General features: G+C 53.6%; 1 protein-coding gene across 2 annotated transcripts; it reads left to right on the top strand.

Annotated features, from left to right (window-relative positions):
- Window positions 1-295: 295 nt before the first annotated feature.
- On the top strand, window positions 296-23,293 carry SLCO2A1 (solute carrier organic anion transporter family member 2A1). Of its 2 annotated transcripts, none has more exons than XM_058812293.1 (14): window positions 296-442; window positions 10,185-10,322; window positions 12,798-12,960; window positions 14,430-14,645; window positions 15,659-15,757; window positions 17,311-17,438; window positions 18,423-18,504; window positions 19,327-19,491; window positions 19,774-19,963; window positions 20,959-21,118; window positions 21,445-21,608; window positions 22,379-22,443; window positions 22,545-22,668; window positions 22,754-23,293. In XM_058812293.1, the coding sequence occupies exons 1-14, from the start codon at window positions 353-355 to the stop codon at window positions 22,872-22,874; spliced, it is 1,905 nt and encodes a 634-aa protein (XP_058668276.1). In that variant the 5' UTR covers window positions 296-352; the 3' UTR covers window positions 22,875-23,293. The 2 variants fall into 2 exon arrangements, with proteins under 2 accessions (XP_058668276.1, XP_058668275.1); XM_058812292.1 differs by having other exon boundaries at window positions 18,402-18,504.
- The last annotated feature ends 1,130 nt before the right edge of the window (window positions 23,294-24,423 follow it).

Below are 24,423 nucleotides of genomic sequence, written 5' to 3'. Positions count from 1 at the left end.
TTTCTCGCACTGCCAGCGCTGTTTCCTTGTCCAGCCGGGTCCCGCAGGCTGGCACAGTGGCACAGGGGTGGCTCGGGGCGCTGGGGGTCCCCAGGGTGCGCAGAGCGCTGTCACATCCCTCACTCCGCAGTGTCCCCACCTGCGCTGCCGCGGCTTCCTGCGGCTTTAAAGTTCCCTCGGCGCACAGAGCGAAAGAGGGAGGAGAAAGCGTTTCATCATCGCTCCCAGAGCCGGTTTATAAGGACTCGGCGCTGCCGCGGCCGGGCGCACTCGCGGGCTCGCAGGGATCCGGCACAGCCCGTGCGGGCCCAGAGCAGCCCCACAAACCCCGGGCTCCCGGGAAGCCCTCGCCATGGGAGTCCGCCCCGAGGTCGGCAAATCCCCGGCTGACATCCCCAAGAGCTCCGGCACCTGCTCCAGGAGTTTTTTCTGCAATATCAAGGTAAGGATGGGGCAGGGATGCTGGCGGGGAGGGAGGGGGGTCCTGCCCTGTCCCCAGCCCACCCCAGGCACCCCCGTGAAACCAGGGGGGTTTGGCGATGCAGAATTTGAATTCCAGCTCCCGGGGCAGTCCTGGGGGGCTCTGTGAGTGATGCCCTGCTCGGCACGTGGGTGTTTCACCCCATGGAGCGGCTCTCCGTGAGCTTCCCCACGGCCCTGGTACACGGTGTGCTGCTGCTCGGGGAATGATTAACCACATCCTGGTGTGAGGAGAAAGCACTGCTTTCTTTTAGAATAACACGGGCTTGCTTTAAAAACTTACATGAGCAGAGCTTTTGAGTGACAGAAACAAAACTCGGTGGGTTTCCCGGTGCTGGCTGCCCCGTTCCTCACCTGGGCGCCGGTCCCTGCCTGATCTCCAGGCTCCCGAGCTGGCTGCTGGTGTGAGGGCACACCGCTCACCCCAGCCTGTGTCACCTGTCCCATCCCGCTGCCCTCACACCACCCCCCACCTGCCTTTCCTCCCCTCCCGCTCTTTGCCCCGTGTTTGGATGCGCCCCGAGGCTGCTGCCCGCGCTGGTTCCTGTCCCTGGAAGGAAGGGGGCATTTCCATCCTCCCTTGGCAGCACCTCCTCGCACGAGCACCGAGTGCAGTTTTTGGGAAGGGCTGCTGCCCTGGGATGTGCCAGGGGCACCGCCGGGCAGGACCCTCCGTGCCGGGCTGTGCTTTCCCACCTCTGTGCCTGCTGTGTGCTGTGTCAGCTCTTCCCAGCCCTGGGTTTTCAGGATATGTGGCCGTGGAGAAGGTGTGGTGCTCGGGATGGGTTTGGGGTTTGTTTGCCAGCACCCTGCACGGAGCACGGTGCTGCTCCCCGGGCTGTGCTGGGGCTCTGTGGGATGCTGTAGGGTACCACGGGGCTGGTGGCATGATCCCAGATGGTGCCTCCCACTCCCATACCCCTGGAGGTATTATATACCCCTGGACTATTCCAGCAGGTGACTTGATGACATTTTTTGGCTGTGGCCTCCAGGAGAAAGAGCTGGAGATTACCCTGGGCTACACTGATGTTCCTCTGGAAGGGACTGCTGATCTGTCCTCTGCTCTGCTGGAGGTGCAAAATTTGCCCCCAGCGCCCTCCAGGCTGCTTCAGTAACGACCCTGAGCTGGGGTGAGTAAAGTCACCCAAAATCAGAGCCCTTCTTGCAGTTCTTGCTCTGTTCTGGCAACTGGCAGCAAGCAAAAACAGCCTGGAGTGAATAAACATTGCCAAACCCTCTTGCAGGATGTCAAACTTTCAGATTAAAAAACAAAAGCCCCAACAAATAAGTGCTGCTCCATCTGTACACCCCACAGGCAGCCGCAGGGTGTGGGGTGTGGGTGCCCCAGGGCCAGGCTGGGTGCTCAGCACCCCACATGCCCCAGGGCAGATGACTTGGGAGTGTCACTTTGCTTGTGGCAGCTAAACCATTGCCTGCAGGAAAGCTTTGAAACTGCTTTTTAAAGTTTTCACTTCAAAACTTGCAGTTTAGGATTGTTTCTGGTTTAGAGAGTCAGCAGTCTGGCAGTGGCACTGTGCAAGCACATGAAGGAACAGTTTGAGCTCTACCCAAACAAGCTCGTTGGCATCAGAGGGATGATGTGCTCCATCTGGGATGGTGGGCAGTCAGGACACCCATCCCACAGAGAAATATTCCTGCTTTTAAGAAAAAAATGTATAAATTGACAGGCAACAAGATCCCCCACCCTTTCCTGACCTATTCACTCTTCCTGTCCCGTGACATTTGCATTAAACACATATACATTAACAAAAGAACTGCTTAATGTCAGAAAGGATTAGCCTGGGGGCAGTGTCAGTTCCCTCAGCCCCCAAAAATGAGTAGGATGTCAAAGTGTCACAGTGGAATTTCCACTGCGGGGAATTTCCAGTTTTGGGTAGTTTTGGAGTGAATGGTCATCAGAGGGCAAGGTGTGGCCAACATCTGGCTTTGAAAGGGTTTGTAGCTGTTATTTGTACAAGAAGCCACTTTGCTAATGAATGATGGATTATAAAAAAGCCTCATCCAGCCCCAGATTTTATGGGAAGCTGAGGGCATCGCCCTCCCCAGAACCATCAGACACAACATCCTCACACAGGCATTGCAGTTTCTGATGGGAACAGCATTTCCAACAACACAAAATTCCCTACTTTCAACAGGCCTGGAAGGACACAATTAAGACTTGGAAGAGTTAATCACTAAAGCTCATATTTAATCCCCAAAGCCCATGTGACGGGATGATATCCAGGGTGTCTTTTGCAGTGCTGGGGCTGAAATAACAAATAATTTTTCCATCATCTCGCCCCTCCATGATGCCTGTGGCAGGGACCACCACCTCTTGCACCAGACCCCATCTCTCTCTGGGTGTTTTCCAGAACTGGAAAACTGAACCCATTGCCAGTGATGTTTGGACGTGTGGGAACACAAAGGTGCCAGGGATGGGCACCAGGGAGGGAGAAGTCCTGGAGGAAAGGGGCAGTTTGGGGGATTCCATGGGATGGGGTTGGAGTCCTGGGGATGCAGGGGCAGCACAGCTGCACTTCAGGAAGCAATTCCCTGTGGATGTGGCCGTGGGCTCGGATAGGTGCGGTTCCTGGGGATGCAGGAATGGTGCAGCTGCACTTGAGGAAGCAATTCCCGGTGGATGTGATGTGGCCGTGGGTTGGATAGGTGCGGTTCCAGCTGCTCTGGAGCCCGGTGTGACGGTTCCGCGTGGGGCTGCGGAGTCACTGCCGGTCACACGTGGGTCTGCAGCGCCCGGGGCAGTGACACAGAGCGGGCTCGGTCCCTGCTGATAGCGCCGGGCTCCGCCTGCCCCGGCCGTGCCTCCCGGCTGAGCCAGCCCCGCTCTGCCTTCGGGGCTGCCGAGCCCTCTGCCCACTGCTGCCACCCTCATCCCCCTAGAAAAGACACAGCACAGCACAAAACTCCTGCAGGTGCTGGCGCTGGGAGGTTTTGCTGAGCTCTGAGCTCAGCCGCGAATCTGGAGCATTCCGTTTACCCCACAGCACTGGTGGAGATGGGGGTGATGGTGGGACATTCAGGTGGGATATTGGGGAGAAATTCTTCACTGTGAGGGTGCTGAGGTTCTGCACAGGGTGTCAAAGAAGCTGTGGCTGCTCCTGGATCCCTGGAAGTGCCCAAGGCCAGGTTGGACCGGGCTTGGAACAGCCTGGGATGGTGGAAGGTGTCCCTGCCCATGGCAGGGTGGAACAGGATGGGCTTCAAGCTCCCTTCCCACCCAAAACATCCCATGACTTCTCTGATCCCTCTGCTTGGACATTCACCAGAGCTCTCAGGGTTGTGCTGACTGGCACCAGGGTTTGGGGACTCACAGCTGTGCTGCTCAGCAAATGCAGCATGAGCCCAACCTTCAGCTGGATGCCAGCACCTGGTGGCACTGGGGACACCGAGAACCTCACAGCCTAAAGGACTGAAACAGGCCTGAAAGATGGAGAAGGTGCTTTTGATACCCACCCATGGCCAGGGACCCCACCAGTGTCCCCCAGTCCTGAGCCCCAGCCATGTGATTTAAGCTCATCTTGGGCTTGATGATCTTGGAGGTCCTTTCCAGCCTTAATGAGGCTGTGATTCTATGTCCATTTTCTGCTCCCAGGCAACCACTGGAGAAGGATTATTTCACAGGAATTCTCTGTTTACAGAGCCTCAATTACTCTGGCTTCTTCGCCTTTACTGACTCATTTGTGGTTTTGAACTATTTTAATTGATTTTGGGATCCCCAGAAAGATGACAAGCAGGAGAGCTTTATAAATATCTTTTGATTTAGAGGAGCTGGACTAGTTTCAGCTGGAAGCTGGGGAGCACAGAGGAGCAGTGTGAAAGTGTTGTGAGTGCAGTCAGGGGGAGGCTTTTCTTTCCATGCCTGGCATGGAAAAGGAAACAGGAGGACAACAGAGAATTATTCTCACTTATGTCAGCCGGAGAGAGATTTAAAAGCCTTAGGAGAGGTTTAAATTGGGTTTGTACTGGGGCAAGGAGAGGGAGGGAGTGGAAGAAGGGTAGGAGAGGGGACAGCAGCTTCAGGAGGAGACTGTGGGCTCTCAGAGCGTGATAAGGCTTGAAAGCATCCTGGGGTGAAGGTGCTGGGAGCAGTGAGCAGAGCAGGGAGCTCTCACCTCCCTGGGGAGGCTGGATGTCTCCTGCAGAGGAAACGGAGCCTGGCCCTGGGGTCTGAGGTCCCCCCGGCAGCAGCAGACAAGTTTTTTGTCCCTTCCTTCCAAGGGACCAAAGGAATTTGCTGAGGAGTGTATTCTAGAAGCCTGGAGATGTACCAGTTGTGCTCTCATATCCTGTTGGAAAAGATTATTAATGGCTTTGTTTAGCCAGAACAGGAGATTTATCAAGGCACAGATCTGGAGGCAGCGTGGCTGTAGGTTTGGAGAGGGGAACACGGAAAGGAGAAAGTGATGGCTGATTAGAGGCATTGATTTAAGCAGGAAAATCAACGCAATTTTGCAGTTCTGGGCACTGTGATGAGTGTTTGCGGCAAAGACACCAGGAGGGTCCTCAGTGACAGGAGAAGAAGGACCAGGGTCTTCCAGCATTTGTGGTGATGGTGTTGGGCTTGGATGGTCCAACACTATGCTCACATCTGCTTTTGGTGGGATCAGGCTCCAGAAGGGAAGAACCACCTGGGTCTCCACCAGCAGCACCAGCAGTGGGATGAGGAAAAAGATGGGTTGGAAAGTTTAGTGGGATCAAGGTCTAGGAGACCTGAGGCAAGGTAATTTTATGAGGGGCGAGGTGGTTGGGTGCCCAAACACAAGCAAGGAGTGGTCAGTGTAGATAAGATTATGGGAGCAGGACGGGAGAGGAGTGACGCTGATAGGGAGCACGAGGCCGGGTGGGCAGGAGCAGTGTTTGCACACACTTGTGGGTCAGGCACAGCACTGCCAGCCTGGACCTGTCTCAGGGAAACCCTCAGTGGGTCCTGATGGCCCACAATGAAAAGGGACCTTCAGGAAAGAATGAAGGAGCACCAACCACCCAACCTGCCAGAGGGAGGAGAGGCTGAGGGATGCCCAGCATCCTATTTTGAGGGGGGTATTTTCTTGGGAAGCATCCCACACTGAGGGTTTGCCTCAGCAATTCTCTACAGCCAAAAACCTCCATTCTGGGCAAAGCTGGGCTCACCTGGGCCTTGTGAAGGGATACAGTGCCAGGAAATCCCGTGTGCGTGTGTTTGTTGTAAAAAGAGCAAATATTGTCTTTGCGTGTGACAGCTGGGCGTGTAAAACGTGTGTGGCTTGGCAGTAGGCAGTCGTCATTCCAGCGTGCTTCAGACAATCTCTGATCAGGTTACTTTATACATTATTTTATTATTTGCAATACAAATCCCACTTAGAAGCCAAATTTTGCCATCAGGCCAGGCTCAGAGGTTCTGGGCCAAAGGATGGGCTCTGTGCAGGGTGTTTGGTTCCCTTTGTGCAAATGCTGTGCTTTTTTTCATCCTTCATGGTGCTTCTTGGTCTACAAATCCAGGCAGCTGCCCATAGGAAAGTGATGCCACGGAGGGATGTATTTCCTCACTCTATTTAACCCTAACCCTACACTTTCCATATCCAGCTGATATATTTCTTTTGGGCTGGGTGTCCTCAGTTGTCCTACTGCTGGAGGATCTCCCAGTGTAGTAAGAGTTATCTCCCTACTCTAAAATAAACACTGTCTTCTCCCTATTAAAATTTTGGGGATATTCTTATTAATTCCTACAATTGCCCCTCCTTTTCCTTTTTTTTTCTTTCGCAAGCTCAGGAGATTAAAGTGGAGGGAGACTCCAGAGGTAGGCAACTTGGAGTCTTTTCCACCCTCATTATCTCCAACCAGGGCTGCCAAGGGGAAGACTGAAAAATGAGGTGAGGGATGAATTTGAACAGGAACTGTGGAAGCACAGCAAGGAATTAACCCTTAACTCACTCCTCCAGCTGGAGCAATGGCCATGCCACGTGTAGCAGGATCCTCCCAAACCTGTGGTCCCTGCAGAGCAGAGTTAGGCTCCCACCTGGAAGAGCCTTATCCTGACTCCTGGAGATCCTGAAGGGTCCACAAAGATGGTTCTCTTCTATGAAATGAAACCTGAGTATTTGTTGGACACATCTCAGATGGAAGCCTAGGCTGGAATGGACTGAATCCTTGCCAGCTCTCATGGAAGGACCAGTCCTCGCCCTTCTGTGCCATGGGGTGTGTTTCTCTTCCTTTGGAAAAAGCTCTGCCCTTTTGGGGAGGTGCTAGTCCCACGAGCTGGGTGGGGGCAGCAGCCTGTGTCCCCCAGGAGTTTGCTTCCCTTCTAACTGCAGCTCCTTTTGGAAGGGAGTCAAGCGCCTTGTACAAACAGCCTGGAGCCGGGATTGCTCCGAAAGAACCGCGGGGATTTTGGGGAGGTCCATCCACGTGGGTGCGCGCCTTTGGCCTTCCTGTGCTGCTCCCTGCCTGCCTGCCCTCCTTGCCTGCAGCTCCAGAAATGCTCCAGGCTCCCGTGGGAGCCTCTGCTCCGGAGGGTCAGCACTCGGGAGTGCCCCCAGCTCCTCAGCCTCCCACCCTCGCCGCGGCTTTGCGTCAGCCAAACCTCCCGCCAGCGAGCCCGGCTCCTCCTGAAGAGCCCCTTCTTGTCATCGGGGAAGATGGATTAGGGCAGCTCCCTCCCCTCCTGGGGCAGCACAGCACATCTGGAGCAGCTGGAAGGGCCGGGACGGGGCTGGTTTCCGTGCACGGGCAGGTTGTGGGTGGTCAGGGCGAGCATGTGGGGATGGGAACGCGTGGGAAGAGAGACAGGGATGGGAGAGGCAGGAGGATGGTGCCCCTCATGTCCACCAGCCTCAGGGGGTGCATGGACTCCTTGTGGGGAGCCCTCCCTCCAAGTAAGGCTCTCTCTCATATTTTTGCACTTGGAGCCTTCAAGGTTTGGGATGTCCTTATTATAATTAAAACTGAGTCTGCTGAATTCATGGGAATTCATCAGAATCCTCATCTCACCTCCACACACTTGAAATGTGTCTGGAAAAGCCAGACTCCACTGCACAAGTCCTGGAGCCAAGGTTGTTTTGCCTTTCTCTGGCTGTTTGGGGTGGCAGGTTCTTCCCAAGAAGAAAAGTCACCCCTGCCCTTCCCCTCCCATTCCCAGCTCTGCACATCCGAGGGCTGAGGCTGCTGTGTGGTCTCAGGGTGGGATCACATCTCACATCCCTGGAGCATCCAGGCTTTGCCGCCTTTCCGGTTCATCCTGCGGACACGAGCTGCATTAGAAGGACCCACGGGCAGGGGGAAGCAGTCACACCCCAAGGCTTTCCTCTCCCTTTGCTGGTGCTCTCCAGCTGCATTTCTCCCACCTCATCTTCCCTCCTGGCAGGCAGCCCCAGCTTGTTCCCAGGGATCCAGGGCTCTGTTTTGGCCATCCCAGGTTATCACCAAGGCATCTCAGGGCATCTCCGGGCAGCTCTGCCTTTTCCGCCCATGGCTTGTCCCTCTCCTCTCCTGCCATGGTTCCCATGGTCCTTCCATGCCTCCAGCCCATCTCCTGCCACCCCCACCATTCTGGGGAGCAAGGCTGCCTCTCCTTCTCATCTCCCCCCCCGTGCCAGCATCCCCTCTGTCCGTGACACTCTGTGTTCCCATCTGCCCTGGGGTCAGGCTGACCTTTGCTGTGCTAAATTCAGCCTTGGTGATCCACCCTCTTCCCTCCCTGTTGGTAAACAGCTCTGCTTCCCTGGCTGGCGCCTGGCTGCAGGAGAGCTCTGTGTCCAGCTGCTCTGGGGCTCCCAGATTGCTGCTGTTCAACCAGCACTTCCTTGCTCCAGTGCCTTCTCTAGGGCCTGCCCAGAGCCACAAGGACTCAAACTGATGTTCTCTGGCAACAAGATCCCCTCCCCAGCTGCCATCCTCACCCCTCTGCTCCAGATCAACCCAACGATGATTCCAAGCCAGGCCTGGGGAAGTGGTGGATCCGGCTTCCACCCACAGGATTTTGTCCTGGGATGGGATTTCAAGTGTGGGAGCTGATGGTGGGAGGACGGAGAGGTCATTCATCTTCAAGAGTTTACTGGCAGATATTTCACTTCCACTTTGGCCCTGTCTGGGAGGATTTCCCACGTTACACCCCAAATTCCTGTTCTGCAGCTTTTTGTCGGGGCAAAGTCCCAGCTTGGGACTTTGTCCTCTCCTGGTTATTGCAATGGCAGTGCCAGCCTGATGCCAGCCTGATGCCAGCCTGATGTCAGCCTGATGCCAGCCTGTCTGCTCTCACCCCTCCCAGATGTGGCTGGGGACTCTGTGATGGCAGCCTGTGATCCTTCTTTCCTCATTTTGAGGTGTTTGTCTTTCTCCTTCATCTTCCCCATGGTCTCCAGGTTTTTTTAAGCCTGCCCTCGCACTGCCAGGGCTCCATTTTCTCCTTCATCTCCATCCTCTTCTCTTTTTCTGTCTCTCCCATCCCTTACAATTTTAGATTCCCAGCCAAGTCTGTTGGCTGGATCTCTCTTCCTTCACAGAAGAAGACTCCCAAGAAACCATTTTCGTGCCCATCTTCTACCCAAATTCTGCTACAATTGCTGGGGCTGGCCATGCATCATCCCCTGCTCCCTAAACACAACTCCACCCACTGATGGAATTTGCATCCTCCAAGCTGGTCTTTTTTTATTATTTTTTTTTTTATCATTTAATGGGTCAGGACTACTGGGTGCTACCGCCCTTCCAGATAAATACTCATAAGGACTATTGCTGCTGTTCTGGCCAAGAACATCAGGAATTGGTCAGCCCTTTGATCCCCCATTCCATCATCTTGCACTTCCCGACGTTATCATTGAGGGACACTCTTCCGGTATTCAGCAAATATTTGATTTCCTGTGAATTTAAATTAAAAGACCTTCCCCCATTTCGGTTTTTTTTTTTTTTTATTTGTTTGTTGGGATTTTCAAAAATTGATTTTGAAATGCTTTTGGCACCGCTTGGATGCGTTCCATTCCAAGAAAAATAAAGGAAAACTGTTCTGACTAAATATAGATCAAAAGGCACTTGTGAGCTGCCTCTTGCATCCCTGGCTGAGAGAGCTCTCCTCTCGCAGCCCACCCAGGCTATTTCAGCCAGATTGCTCCCAAACTCTCTGTATTGCCTTCCTTGCCTCTGCTCACCTTGGCTCCTGGCTCGGCTCACTGCCCAGCTCAAGGGAAGATGCTGGGTTTGGAATCCTATTTTGGAATCTTCCAGTAGTGAGAAATACGCTGTGCATATTTCATCCTCTCCCTCTGGGGCTTTTAACGCCCTTTTTAAACTTTTTCTAGCACCACCCCTTGGAGCAGGTTCAGTTAATTGATTTTCCGGCTGAGTAATCGCAGGATGCTCCATGCCAGAGGTGCATTTGCCAGTGGCCAAAGCCAACTGGAATACACTCATCAGGATGTGGTCACCAGCAGCAGGGCACTGTGGTCTCACACGGCCTCAAAGGGTGCATGGAGAGGCCCACATCAAACATCAGGGAAAATTCTTCACTGAAAGAGTGGTTAATCATTGGAGTGGGCTGCCCAGGGAAGTGGTGGGGACACAGCAAGTAGATGTGGCACTTCTCAATAAGGTTTAGTTGGCATGGCAGTACCCGGTCAAAGGCTGGACCTGATGGCCTTGGAGGTCTTTTCCAGCCTTACTGAGTCTGTGATTCCCGCTGGGTCCTCACTGGGGTGGCTCTCTCTGTTTGCCCACAGGTGTTTGTGCTGTGCCATGGGCTCCTGCAGCTCTCCCAGCTCCTCTACAGCGCCAACTTCAAGAGCAGCCTCACCACCATCGAGAAGCGCTTCGGGCTCTCCAGCCTCTCCTCAGGCTTCATCTCCAGCTTGCACGAGGTAACTGGGACAGCAGCACCCAAAGGGTGGCCAGGATTTGGGGGGCACCTTCCCAAAACAGGGCTGCTTACAGCCAGGGCTTCCTCAGGCTCCGTGTGCTGGGAGAGCAGCTGTGCTGTGCACTGGGACACCTCCTCACACCTCATTCTGCTCTGCCACGTCCAGGGGGAATGGGGGGTCCTGTGGGGGTGGCCCTTGGACAAGAGGAGACTTACACTGGATGGAATTCCAGAATGGTTTGGGTTGAAAAGGATCTTCAAGTTCATCCCATCTCATTGCACCCCCTGCCATGGGCAGGGACACCTTCCACTAGCCCAGGTGGCTCCAAATGCCATCTAACCCTGCCTTCAACACTTCCAGGGATCCAAAAGCAGCCACAGCTTCTCTGGGCAACCTCTGCCAGGGCCTCCCCACCCTCACAGGGAAGAATTCCTTCCCAATATCCCATCTAACCCTGCCCTGGGGCAGTTTAAGGCATACTGCTGAGCTGGCTGAGGATTTTCTCACAAACACTTTCTTATCAAGAAATCCCTTGGAATAAGTTTCCTCCTTCATGTTTCCAGGAATTCTGTTCTTCCTAGCAGCTCTTCGAGGCCTGGGAAATGACAGGAAAAGATCTGCTGGCAGGGAGTTTTTTGCTGGCACCAAGTGGCAGCACACTTGCTCATGAGCTCCCTGGTGAGCACAGGGGATGCTCCATCAAGAAGCTGGACACTGGGAATCTTCCTGGATCCCTGGGCAAGGGGATGCCCCAGTCTTACCTCGACCAGCATGAACATTTGGGATTGAGAAGATGTCTCAGGGCCCACTGAGACTTCCTGCTGTCTGTGACTGTGTGAGGTGCCCTGCCTGTCCAGGACAACAATCTTAGTGCGTTGGTGCCTACAGCAATTCCAAGAACAAAACCCACAGAGAGACAAACAAGGGAGCCCACACAAACATAAATACAGAGTTTTCTTAGCCGTACATAGAATCACGGAGTGGTTTGGGTTGGAAGGGACCTTTAAAGGCCATCTTGCTCAACCCCCTGCAATGAGCAGGGACAGCTTCAACATGCCAGAGCTAAAATGATGTTTATGTTGTCCTGTTAAAGCCCTTGTAATGGGAATTTTGTGGTGTTCACCCACTTGCCTGAGCAAGCTGTGTGGTTTCATGGCTTTCAAGTTGAGGCTGTCTGCAGTTGCAAATGCCCAGGGTCATAAATATTTGCAGTGAGCTGGACTTTGTAGCAGGACTCATGTCTGTTTGAGTCACAGGAGTGGAGGCAATGTGTTTCATTCCTTGCTGGTTTTGGAGGAATTGTCAGTTTATGCCACTTCAGTCAATCTCTTCTGCCAGGGAACAAGGGACAGGACAAGAGGAAATTACCTCAAGCTGGGCCAGGGGGGGTTTAGTTTGTGTATGAGAGAAAATTTCCTCCCAGAAAGGGCTGCCCAGCCCTGGCACAGCTGCCCAGGGCAGTGGTGGAGTCCCCATCCTTGGAGGGGTTTAACACACCTGTGGATGTGGCACTTGGAGACATGGGCACTTGGGGATGCTCCTGCTCCTGTGAGGGCCAAACCCCTCCTGGTGAGAGCCCTGTCCACCCCCCAGACACAGCCATAGGGCCTGGATGTCCTCTTTCACTGAAAGAATAATAAAGCACTGGAATGCTCTTCCCAGGAAGGTGGCAGAACCACCATCTGTGGATGTGTTTAAAGAGTGGACATGGCACTTGGTGATATGGTCTGGTTGAGGTGTTAGGGCACAGGTTGGACTCGATTCTCAGAGTTTAGTTGTTAATTGCAGCCTGAGATGTGCAGGATGTCTCTGTTTCAGCCCGTGCGTCCAAAGAACCAGTCAGAGCTCTTCAGTTTTCGGTCTTGAAGTTGTTTATTAATTCTTATTTATAAATGTTTGTTTTATTTCTGCCCAGCTGAGGTCTGCTCAGCAGGGCAGCCACAGGCACTCTGACTGCCCCCAGGGCAGTGTTGTCCTTTTATACTACAAACTACCTATAACATATTTACACTTAATTCCCAATACCTATCACCTATGTTAGACAGTGCACTTCTATTCTAAACCAATTCCAAAGTGCCAACATCACAGCAAAATATTGAGACGAAGAAGAAGAAAGGCTGGACATGCATGCCCAAGTTCCTCCATCTTGTCCCCAAAACCGCCATTCCAAAAATCCCAAAATCTACATTTTCACCCTGTGATTATTTTATTATTATACTATCCTAGCTTCTATGACTTTCAGGTCCTCATACAAAGCTGGTAACTTGCTCTAGGGGTCATAATCAAACCCACAGGTGTTCTGGGCTGCGTGCCAGGGTCTCTGAGACCCCCGGCAGGGTCCTTGGCAGCTCTGGACACCCGGAGGGATGCGCTGAGTTCTGACACTCGATGATCTTAGAGGTCTCTCCCAGCCCCATCACTCTGTGATTCTGTGTGGATTCTCACACTCCTCCCCGTTCTCTGTGCCTGTTCCAGATTGGCAACGTGGTGCTCATCATCTTTGTCAGCTACTTCGGCAGCCGCGTGCACCGCCCGCGTGTCATCGGCCTGGGCGGGCTGCTGCTGGCGCTGGGCGCCTTCCTGGTCACCCTGCCACACTTCCTCTCGGGCCCCTACGAGTACACTGCCCTCAGCACGGGTGAGTGACACCAGCTGGGCCCCCACACACCCACCTGCTCCACAGGGGTGACGTGTGACCGCCCCCCAAAACAAGGGGGTGTTTCCAGGGCACACGTGATTCAAACAGAGCCTTAAGGTGGGCAGTTGCTGGTCAAACATGACATGATTATAGCTTTGGAACCCCTTCTGAATGCCAAAATTGCATATGGGGTTTCTTCTGCCTCTCCTGCACATGTTATTCCAGCTGTTGTTACAGAATCATGGAATGGCTTGAGTTTGAAGGCACCTTAAAACCATCTCATTCCACCCCGTGCCATGAGCAGGGACACCTTCCACTGTCCCAGGTGGCTCCAAGACTGTCTTTGAACACTTGCAGGGATGGGGCAGCCACAGTTTCTCTGAGACAGTAGGTTTAGATTAATTTAGATTAAATTAGGGAGAAATTCTTCTCTGTGAGGGTGGCAAGGCCCTGGCACAGGGTGCCCAGAGAAGCTGTGGCTGCCCCTGGATCCCTGAAGTGTCCAAGGCCAGGCTGGACAGGGCTTGGAGCAGCCTGGGATAGTGGGAGTTGTCCCTGCCCATGGCAGGGGTGGAACTGGATGGGTTTAAGGTTCCTTCCAACCCAAACCATTCTGGAATTCTGTGATAGCAAAGCTCCCCTGTCCCCATGCTCTGCTCTGCCCAGGATCCTGATCTGATCCAGCCCAAGGAAGGCTGCTGCTTTCACTGGGAAGGCTTTGGGAATAAGCTCATGTGAACAATGACAGCTCACTTTTCCATGCAGAATGGAAATGACCCAAAAGTTCTGCACAGAACACAATTCTTGCAGAGCACCTTTGCTAAACTGAACAGGATTAGAGGATGGACTGCAAAAACAGATGGACAGGGCAGAGATATTGACATTATGAGGACTGCCTGATGGAAAAGAACACATTCAGTCTGTGAACACCTCTTGAGGATACTTCAGTCCTGGCTGGAATTTCCATGGAGCGGGGTGAAGACCTCCAGTGTCTGGGCTGTATGAAGAAGAAAGGACCATGTTTTGGAAGGAGCTGGGCCATTCTTGAGCCATGGGGGCAGCAGGGATTCAGGGCAGGGTGTCCTGCTTAGGGCAGCCAGGTGACCCCAGAGGGCATCACTCACTGCTCCTGCCTGGGTACCACAAGGGAGCAGAGACCAGAGACAGCAAAAACCAGCCGTGGGTTAGCTCTGCCCTCGTCAAACCCAGAGCACACTCACTCCATGGCATGGAACTCTTTTAAAGTGTGATTCAAATCATAGTCTGCTTGTTTGCTGACCTCAGATAATACTCCAAAGGAAGTACAGGGTGATAAGAACTGCTGAATAAAATGAGCAATCCATCCAAAATCCAGGAGTTTGTGCCTACTCAGTGACTTTGGGAGATTCCTGCTATTTGGGGATTTAGTGTGGGAGGAGGCAGGGGATACAGTACCCAGTGTTGAAATGCTCATTTTTTCCCCCTTCCAGGTAACAAAAGCCAGGGGCAGGATGAGCTGTGCTATGCAGAGAGCAGATTTGTGTGCTCAAACAGCACCAAGGACCCTGAGAAGGAGGCCAGCAGCGTGTGGGCCATGATGGTCATTGCCCAGCTGCTGGCCGGGATCGGCACCGTGCCCATCCAGCCCTTTGGGATATCCTACGTGGACGACTTTGCAGACTCCAACAATTCCCCACTCTATGTTGGTAAGTGGGAACATTTCTGTGCATTATTTTGTTCCACAGAATCCCAGGGTAGTTTGGGTGGGAAGGGACCTGAAAGCTCATCCAGGTTCACCTGGGCAGGGACCTTTCACTATCCCAGGTTGCTCCAAGGTCCAGCGTCCTTGTTCCCCCTCTGCAGTGAGGGATCACTGTCCAATGAATTGTCCCACTGATCCCTTAGAATTCCCAAATCTGCAAGGAAAACAAAGAGGACTGAAGGAACCTGAAGGGGAAGGAAAGAGAGACTGCTGTGTTGTTTATAATACAGGTGCTTTGGGAATGTCTGTCAGGGTGAATGGCTCCAGGGTTGCCTCAATATAGCAGAAATTCCATCTCCCCAAGTCCCATTTCATTTTATGTCCAATGCAGCTCAAGCTCACTGCCTCCTTTTAAACATCTTGAGAAAGCTGTGTAAAAAGTTTCTCTCAAGGAGGGAACTTGGATCCTGTCATTGCAAACAAATGAAAGGAAAATGTTCTGACCTCATGGGTTATCTATTTTGGAATGTGAGGGTTCAGCTACACCCAGGGTGGTCTGGTGGCCTTTCTGCCCTCAGAATCTTTCACCTCTCCTGACCTTTGGACCAAAATATTTTTCCTTTAATCTGAGGATTAGTATGTGGTTTTTCCCTTGGCATCTTAGAGGACACGAAGGTCTCAATCACCTGGATGTTAGTGCCCTGCTGCTCCCTGGGGCTCATGAATATCATGGATATTAATGATGTAGCTGACAACTTGTATTGTGTCAGCAAAGCCTTGATGGCAGTAGAGCAGAGGGAATTTGTCCACAGGCAGCTGCCTGCACCCTCTGTTCTGTCAGACAAACACCACCTTCAGTGTTAGGGCAGTGGGGACCTTCTCACTGTGATGAAGGGTGCTTTCTCCCCTCTGTGTGTTGTGCCACCATTCCTGCATTTCCTGGGAAGACAGAAGCCACATCCGCATGGGAACTACAATTCCCTGCTCACAGGGGCTCTCTGTGCTCACTTTTCCCAGCCATCCTCTTTGCCATTGCTGTGTTTGGCCCTGCCTTTGGATACCTGCTGGGCTCCGTGGTGCTGCGGCTCTTCGTGGACATCGGGAGGGTTCACACTGGTGAGTATTGCTCGGGTAGCACGGCTCCCAAACACCCTCTGTGGGCCACAAGGCCACTCTGAGATGAAAGGTGACAGAAGCCACCAGCCCTGTGACACATAAAACCCACTGCCCTGGAAAGACTCGACCTGGAAAAGTCATACTGGATTCTGTCACCTCATAAGATACGGGTCGTCCTGACACCACCACTGAAGCAGAGCTCAGGGCAGGGACATTCCAATGGCCAACCCATGGTGCTGCACTGGAGGTCATGGCTGGGTCTGCCTGCTGCCACCACACTGAGGAGGTGTCCCACAACCCTGGCGTGATGGTGGAGAGGAGCAGGGAAACCTGAGGAATCCGGGGATGGAGAAGAGAACCAGAGAGCAAGCACTGCCCTATGGATACACAGAGAACTTGGGTGTACTCATCCTCCTCCCCAGCACGTGCAGAGCAAGGGGCTGAGCTGACGCCACCACAGGGACAATTTGCTTTATCCATGGCATGTGCTTATTATTTCTGGTAACTTAATCACTAAAGAATTCACCCCAGCTCCATCATTAACGTGGCTTTTCCTGTGTTTCCTCAGAGAGATCAGAGCCTGCCTGACATTTTTGTCCGGTGCCTGATAAGAATAATAAATGAACGTGGGCAGGAAATGCCAAACAGCCTTGGCCCCCTCCCCGCGGCGGCAGACGGATTTAGCAGCCTCTCCTGGTCGCTCCATGATGACATCCAGGCTCCAGAGTGGAGTGCTCCTGTTTGGGGAAGTGGGCTGATTGTTCCACAGGGGTGTGGGCTCCTCTCCTGTCACACCCTGGCACGGAGCTCCCATCCCAAGCTGGCCATGGCTCCATCCTGGCCGTGGGCAGCCGTGTCCCCAAGGCAGGCCAGGCAATCTGTCAGACCTCTCTTGAGCATCCCTTGGCCCAGCCAAAGGATGTGTGTGCTGGAGACACAGAGGCTCTCACCTTCTCCTCCTTTTTCCGGAGAAGGCGCCCGGAGTTTGGTGCACTCGGAAACCGGGAGCTTCTGCCAGCACAGGGCCTTCCCTCGGTCCTGTGAGCAGAAAGTGACCCGGCCTGGAACAATGGGACAGCAACTTTTTCCAGCAAAGCAGCACAGCCTTTCCCAGTCCCTGTCTTGGCTCAGCAGCCCTGTCAGCAGCATGGTCCAACCCACTGTGCTCTCCGGGCAGAGGATGGAGTCAGGCCCCCATAATCTCTGCCTCACTGGTTGGCTCAGGGGTTAGAGCTGAACCTGTGCCACCAGTGTGCTCCCATGCTGACCAAATCCATCCTGCACTCACCTGGAGGTTTGGTACAGCTGGCATGAGTGGCAGTGGTTGTTTCCCTAGCCAGGGAAAGCAAAGGCCAAACACAACCAGGGCCAGTCTTGCTGCCAGCACTGGAGGGAGCTCCCACCTCCATCCATTTCTCTTACATGCCAGTGCAGAGACCCTTGGGTTGTGCCCACAGTGACTCTGCATGCTCCACCAGCCCATATTCCCATGGAGCTGTGTCCCTGTCACCCCATGATCTCTCACGGAGCGTCCCTGTGTGTTTCACCGACAGTGGAGCTGACGCCGAGCGACCAGCGCTGGATCGGAGCCTGGTGGCTGGGGCTGCTCATCTCCTCGGGCTGCCTGGTGCTCACCTCCATCCCCTACTTCTTCTTCCCTCGGTACATGCTGAAAGGAGAGGTGAGACCTCATCTCCAGAGCCAGGGATGTGCTCAGGGAGGGAATACCTGTCCCCAGAGGAGAGCAGTGGGAGGGAGGAAGGCAATCCAGCAACCCTTTCCCATTAAAACAAATTGTAAAAGGTGGAAAATAATTCATGTGTATAATTTTGGTGGTTTCAAACCCAAACCCCGCCAGTTTTGTTACAAAATAATTTGGCTCTGTTTTGAAATTGTTTACTCATTGATTCTTTAAAGGTAAAATCAAACCCAAAATATTTCACAGTTATGGCTAAAGGGCTCCCCAGATTTGAGCTGAACTATTTCTAACTTTCATTTTCAGACTTTTTGCAGAGTTAAAGGGGAGGTGTTTTGTCAGGGTTCAGGGGAAGAAAGATTTCCAAGCTCTTAAAACCTCCCAACAGCAAGCTGTTGTCTTGTTGCTCTGCTCAGGGGCTCCAGTGATCTTTGAGATAATTCACCCCTTTAATTATAGAATCCTGGAATGGTTTGAGTTGGAAGGACCTTGAAGCTCGTCCTGCCATGGGCAGGGACACCTTCCACTAGCCCAGGTTGTTCCAAGTCCCATCCAACCTGGCCTTGGACACTTCCAGGGATGGGACAGGCACAGCTTCTCTGGATACCCTGTGCCAGGGCCTCACCACTGCAAGAATTTGTCCCCAAATATCCCATCTCACCCTAATGGCAGTGTGAAGCCATTCCCCCTTGTCCTATCACTCCAGGCCCTTGTCCCAAGTCCCTCTCCAATTCTCTTGGAGCCCCTTTAGGCTGAGGGCTCTCCCCAGAGCCTTCTCTTCTCTAGGAGAACACTCCCAGCTCTCCCAGCCTGGAGAAATGCTCAGGGCACATGGGATGTGGCTTTGCTGTAATTGTCAGGCTTGGCTCGGGGTCACAGGCCCCTGGGACAGCCCCTGGCCCTGCAGAGCCTCCCTGTGCCAGGACAGTGCCAGCCCTGTCAGCACAGGCTGCTCCTCTCTCCCTGCAGGAGCGGAACACGGAGGCCGGCATGCTCAGGAAGATGGAGACAGGAGCTGCCCAGGACACCTCCCTGCTGGAATTCATCAAAAGTAAACTCCAGAAGAGGGTGGATGGAGATCCTGGGCTGTGCTGGGCCAAGTGGGGTGGGTGGGTGGGTGGGGACTCCCACTCCGGCAGGTTCACACCAAGGGGGTTTGTTGGGAGTCCGGCACTCTGTGTGGATCAGCTCCAGCACCACAAGGGAGAAAGGACCAGGGGAAGGTGGGCACAGCCTCCCTTTGTGGGGCCTCAATTGTTTCAAATTTTGCACTGAGGACATTAAAGCGGTAGGAGTGTGCCAGAAAAGGGTCTCTGGGAGGTCTCCAGGGGTGGGCATGGGGCTGCTGGCGCCACCAGCTCCTTGACGAGGTCACCCACTGCAGCTGACGCTGTTTATGTGGAGCCAAAACAGGCTTGAGAGGGATGTCACTGCTGAGGCACCAGATTAATGACTCTTTTAGCTGCAGGAGGATTTCTTCCCAGATAAAGCCCCTCCCTCCTTGCCTCTTCCTCCGCTGCAGTCACATCCTGGAGCTGTCAGCTCCCTCTTCTTTATTTGGGCTTTAATGGATGCTGGCTCTCCACCACTCTCGGCTAATTAGAAAGCTCATAAGAGACCAAATAAACAGAGCTGCTCCCAGGGTCCATCTGCCTCTGTTGATGGGGCCAGAGGACACAATGTCCCATCACTGGTGCTGCCAGCTGCTGGGACACATTAGGGTGTCTCCCCTCCTGCTTTCCCATGCCCACAGACATCCCCAGCAGATCAACATCATCGTCCCACAGATATCCTTACTGGGAACAGGCTAAGGGTGGAGGTTTACTCCCAGTACAAATAGCTAAAATACATTTTTCCTATGTTTCCCCTGTAGGATTCCCAAAGATCTTCATCAGGCTGCTGCTCAACCCCCTCTTCATCCTCCTGGTGCTGGCTCAGTGCAGCTTCTCCTCCGTCATTGCGGGTCTGGCCACCTTCCTCAACAAATTCCTGGAGAAGCAGTATGGTGCCTCCCCCTCCCAGGCCAACTTCCTCATAGGTGAGCATGGATGGAGGCAAAAATATCCATCAGCAGGGACCCAACTGCCCATATTCCCCACGCTTTTTAAATTCTGGAGAAAAAGTGAGTGAAAGTTCATTTTTGGATGAGGGTTTCACTTTGGGGTAGTTGGTGACTTTCCTGAAGTTCCCCACTGCCTGTCTTGGACAAGAGTTGGATCTGTGTGTTCTCCCAACTCCTGTGGGGCCCAGAGAGCTGTGCCCTGCCCATGGAGGGGATCTGGGCAGGCAGGGCCCCCCTGAAGGCTCCATCCCTCTGCAGGAGCTGTGAACCTGCCGGCAGCAGCGCTGGGGATGCTGCTGGGCGGGATCATCATGAAGCGCTTCTCCTTCTCCCTGCGCGCCATCCCGCGCTTCGCCGTCGTGGTGCTCGTCTTCTCCATCCTCATCTGCCTGCCCATCTTCTTCATGGGCTGCTCCACAGGGCACATCGAGGGCATCTACCACCCCAGGTAATGCAGGGGCTGCTCCCACATCCTCCTTTCTCCAGCTCTTACCCGTGGGGAGGGACACATGCAGGTGGAGAGGAAGAAGACATCACCATGATGCTTCTTGCTCCTTGATCCCCACTGCATGGAGAGGAGATCTGGGTGCTCCGGAGCCCAGAGAGCTTGGGAGGGTGTTTATACATGATTTTCTAGGCCAAAAAGCAGGGTGTAATTTTTCACTCTGGATTTTTAGGGGAAAATTAGTAACATCGTGTCCACATCACTTCGCACGCTCCCAGTGTTCCAGCTGGACATCGTCTTTCTCCTCACCTCAGTGGATATTTTTGGCTCTTACCATGACTTCCTAAGATAAAAATGACATTTGTGTACGAGCAGGGCTTGATGTCAAGTGCATTGAGCTCATTTCCCAGCGCACTGCCAGCAAGGAAGAGATTTCTGATGCCATCTTCCCACAGGGGGTGGAGCAGCCCCATCCCACCCTGCCCAAGGGCAGCTCCCCAGTGCCACATTCCTGCAGTACTCAGACCCCAGCAGATGCACTCCTTGGGGGACTGAGGGAAGACAGGGCAGATTTGGGTTTGTCCTCTTCACTTCCACAGCCATCAGGCTTGTTTGGGAACGTGCCCACATTCAGTTTGTGTCCATGTGGTGTTTCCAGCTGTGGCTGTTCACACATCTGTTTGCGCAGCTCTGGATGGAGCCCAGGTCCATTTCTACAGGCTGAGATTAATTTCCAGCTTAGAAAAAAAAAGAAAAGAAGTGTGTCAGTACTTGTTTGTAGACATAACATAATTCCTGTGACATTCACTGCACAATTCCAGAGGTACCTGCAGGGATCAGGGGCTGGCAGAAGGCCAGGCTGCTGCTGGCAGTGTCCCAGCCCAAACAGGAACAGGAAAACTGCTCAACTAGTAGAGGGGATTTTTTTTTTTTTTTTTTAATTCCCCCTGTCCTACTTCTTAACTTTTTACCAATTTCTCCCCCCTCCTTTCTGGCAGTACACCCAATTCCCAGCAGCAGGTTAAGGCACGGGTTGGGTGTCAGTGCTCTAAGCAGATCTTCCACCCCGTGTGCTGGAAAAACACCACGGAATACATCTCCCCCTGCTTCGCTGGCTGCACCAACAGCACCACCAACCCCTCCAACCCCAGGCAAAAGGTGAGTAAAGCAAGTGGTTAGCCAAGCAGCCTTGCTGGGAATAGTGGAGTGATGCTGCAGGAGCCCAACAAGGGGGTGAAACCTTTCCCACATGGTGTGCTGAGCCCTGGGAAGGTGCTCTGGAGAATTGCTGTAAGGCCCAGGAACCTGCTTAGAGGAACAGGGATGGTGGCAAATCCCATTACAGGATGCTATGGCTGTGCCTTAAAACTGGAGCTGGTGCTCTTATGGGTGTCCTGCACAGGGATGTGGGATGATTTATCCCAAGAAGGCTGCTCCTGGCGCTGGGAGTCTGACGTCCGTTTTGTTCCAAACGTTTCCAACAGATCTATCACAACTGTTCCCTGAATGGGAATGAGCTGTTCTCCACCTACACGGGCTCTTGTCCAGTCAGCTGCTCCCACATGCTCCTTCCTGCCATATTCCTCATCTCCTTTGCTGCCCTGGTCGCCTGCCTGTCCCACAACCCCCTGTACATGATGGTGTTACGGTGAGTGGAGTGCGGGGCCCTCAGTCCCAGGGGGGAGTCGATGTGATGGTTCCCCATGTTGGGATCAATGGGATGCCATAAATGTGCAACCAGCCCAAGTCTTGGCCAAGTCCAGGGCCAGCAGCTCTGTCTCTGTCTCTCTGGGAGCCTCTCAGGAACCCTGACACGGCTGACAGCAGGGAGACACTCTCCCATGCCCTGAGGGTACTGAGGGTACCTAGGCTGGTCATCTTTGCAGCAGAAGAGACACCAGAGACATCGGGAGAAGATAAAGGGCCAACTCTTAGCAAGGGTTAATCCAAGGTTTTATTCTAGGAGTCCCAAAGGAGCCCCCACACCTCAGGGGGATCCTACTGAGAGCCCCGGGAGATATGCTAAGGTTACATTTAAAGGGAGGTGGAAACCCAAAGTAGATAACATTTACTAACCAGTAAGTGACCCTAAGGGATGGGTACTGAGGGATGGACATTTAGGAAAGCATATGGGGCAAGGCTTGGGGGGCTGACCCCTGGCCTCTGGCCGATCACTCGACATCCTGGACCGAAGCTTCTAGATGGAGGGATGGGATGCTGAGTGATTGACAGAGAGCCAGGGTGGGGATTTGGGGATGATCTCAGCAAAGGAAAGGGATTACATAGGTAAAGGGAGGGGATACAATTTGGGGTTAGCCATTTGGGAAAAATATGGAGATACAAAACCTAAACTGTTACAAAGTATTACAAAGTATAAAAACACTCTACAACAGACCTCCTGTGGCTTCTCCCCTGCAGGGTGGTGAACCAGGATGAGAAGTCGTTCGCCATCGGAGTCCAGTTCTTGCTGATGAGACTGCTGGGTGAGTGCTCATCCCTGAATGAGGCTGTGGGGCTGTTGGAGCTGCAGGAGGCACTGAGCCTCCTCGGGATCAGCGCTGACTCCATCCTCTCTCCCCGCCAGCCTGGCTGCCGGCCCCGGCCATGTTCGGAGCCCTCATCGACTCCTCCTGCATCTACTGGCAGCAGCAGCAGTGCGCCCCGGGCCGCTTCTGCGCCTACTACAACAACGATTTCCTCCGAAACAGGTACGCTGTGTGTGCCCTGGCCTCCCTGGGCCCGGCTGGAAGTGCCAGCTGCGGATGTGACATGTCCCCGCTCTTCTCCCGGCAGATACCTGGGGCTGCAGGTGGGCTACAAGGTGGTGGGCACCGTGCTGCTGGCGCTCATCAGCTGGAAGGTGAAGAGGAGCAAGGAGTACAACGTGCAGGAGAAGGCGGCGGGGCTGGTGTAGCCGCCGAGGACTGACTCGCACCCCATCACACACTGCCACTACTTTATCTTGTTTGGGTTCGTTTTACTCGCCACGGGAGCGACTCCTCCCGCAGCCCAGGGATGCTCCGGGCCAGCACGGCATCTCCCGGGGTCCCCAGCCTGTCACCCGGGCAGGGACAGCCCCGGCCCGCCGGAGCAGGAGGCAGAGGGGGCTGGAACAGCCGGACCCGGATCAGTGCCTGCTGCGGGCCATGGTCCCGCTCCGGTGTGACATTCCCGGCCGCGACAGGAGCAGGGGAGGTGGCTGCCAGCCTGGTGTCCCCACAGAGGTCAGCAGGGACACAGCACACGTGTTGGGACAAGACAGCACAAGGGGTTTATTGCAGAACATCTGGGGTTTGTTGCTCTTTTTATTTTTTAAATAAAGGTCACTTTTCAACCGTGGTGAGCTCTTGGGCTCCCCACCAGCAGCAAGGCAAGCCCTGGGGATGCTGCAGGTCACAGCCTGGCCATGCTGAGCACATTGCAGCTGGGCAATGGGAAAAAATGGTGGCAGAGGGGGTTGAGGGCTTGTTGGGGTTACACAGAGCTCGGGGCAGCTGAGGAGCCCTGCCCACATCTCCCTGATAGGCACAGCAGAAGGTTTTACCTGAGCTTCTCATCCCCATGGGTTTGTTGGCACAGATCAGTCCTGGTATTCAGCTGCCCAAACTGGTGGCTGAGAGGAGGGACCCTGAACAAAGAAATGCCTGGCAATTGAAGTTTCATTCCATCTCCCTCACACCAAGAGCCTGGGGTCCTTCTCACCCTTCAATGCGTTGATGTTTGGGTTGTTTCACACCCCTCAGGGGGGTTTAGGTTGGTTCTCTTAGTCCACACTCTGCTGGAACCCCATACCATGTTCCAGTACACAGACCACAACTACTCCAGCATTTTAAGGTAATATTTTAACTGCAGCTTTGCCTATTCTAACTATTATTAATGATCTTTACTATTATTATTGATCAGATTGTCAGCTCCTGGCTTCCTTCTGATCCATCTCTGCCTGACACAGCACAGCCTTAGGCTTCACATCAAGTTCAACCCACGGCCTAACAAGTCCAGCTACTTAGGTCAAGCACTGAGCTACTTCAAAATCCTGAAATTTTTTCAGTGCAGTGGGGTCTGGATAGGGAACAGTGGGTTTGGGGTGTTTTTTCAGGGGTTTTACGGGTTTAATGTACTCAGGCCCTGCTGTCCTTACCTGCTGTCCCTGTGGTTGTGGCCCTGCTGCATCCATGTTTATGAAGGAAGTCGGGGGAAAAGGAAGGACAAGAGCAGACCTGCCCTGGATTTGCTCTGGATCACCAAAGTCCTCACAAAAAAGAGCTCTCTCCATGTTAACCCTGCTCCTTTTCCACCTCTACCTAGCAGATTTACCCTGAGCACCCACCTGACCTTCTGTAACTTTCTCCCCTTCTTTCACACCCAGCAGGACAAGCCCCAGGAGGGGCTGGTCACAAAGGGCACAAGGTGGCCCAAATGGGGCCAGGAGCTTCTACTGGCACCCTAAAGGTGCCAGGGTGGTG

The sequence above is a fragment of the Ammospiza caudacuta genome, chromosome 11 (genome assembly GCF_027887145.1).
Source record: "Ammospiza caudacuta isolate bAmmCau1 chromosome 11, bAmmCau1.pri, whole genome shotgun sequence".
Lineage (NCBI taxonomy): Eukaryota > Metazoa > Chordata > Aves > Passeriformes > Passerellidae > Ammospiza > Ammospiza caudacuta.
The sequence above is the reverse complement of the archived record's forward strand: the minus strand, read 5'-3'. Positions and strand labels throughout refer to the sequence as shown.

Bases quoted from the DNA above. Each gene is read 5' to 3' on its own strand.
- SLCO2A1 (XM_058812292.1), top strand. From the start codon at position 353: ATGGGAGTCCGCCCCGAGGTCGGCAAATCCCCGGCTGACATCCCCAAG. The intron at 15,758-17,310 runs GTGAGTATTGCT...TTTCACCGACAG, and splicing joins CATCGGGAGGGTTCACACTG to TGGAGCTGACGCCGAGCGAC. The intron at 19,492-19,773 runs GTGAGCATGGAT...ATCCCTCTGCAG, and splicing joins CCAGGCCAACTTCCTCATAG to GAGCTGTGAACCTGCCGGCA.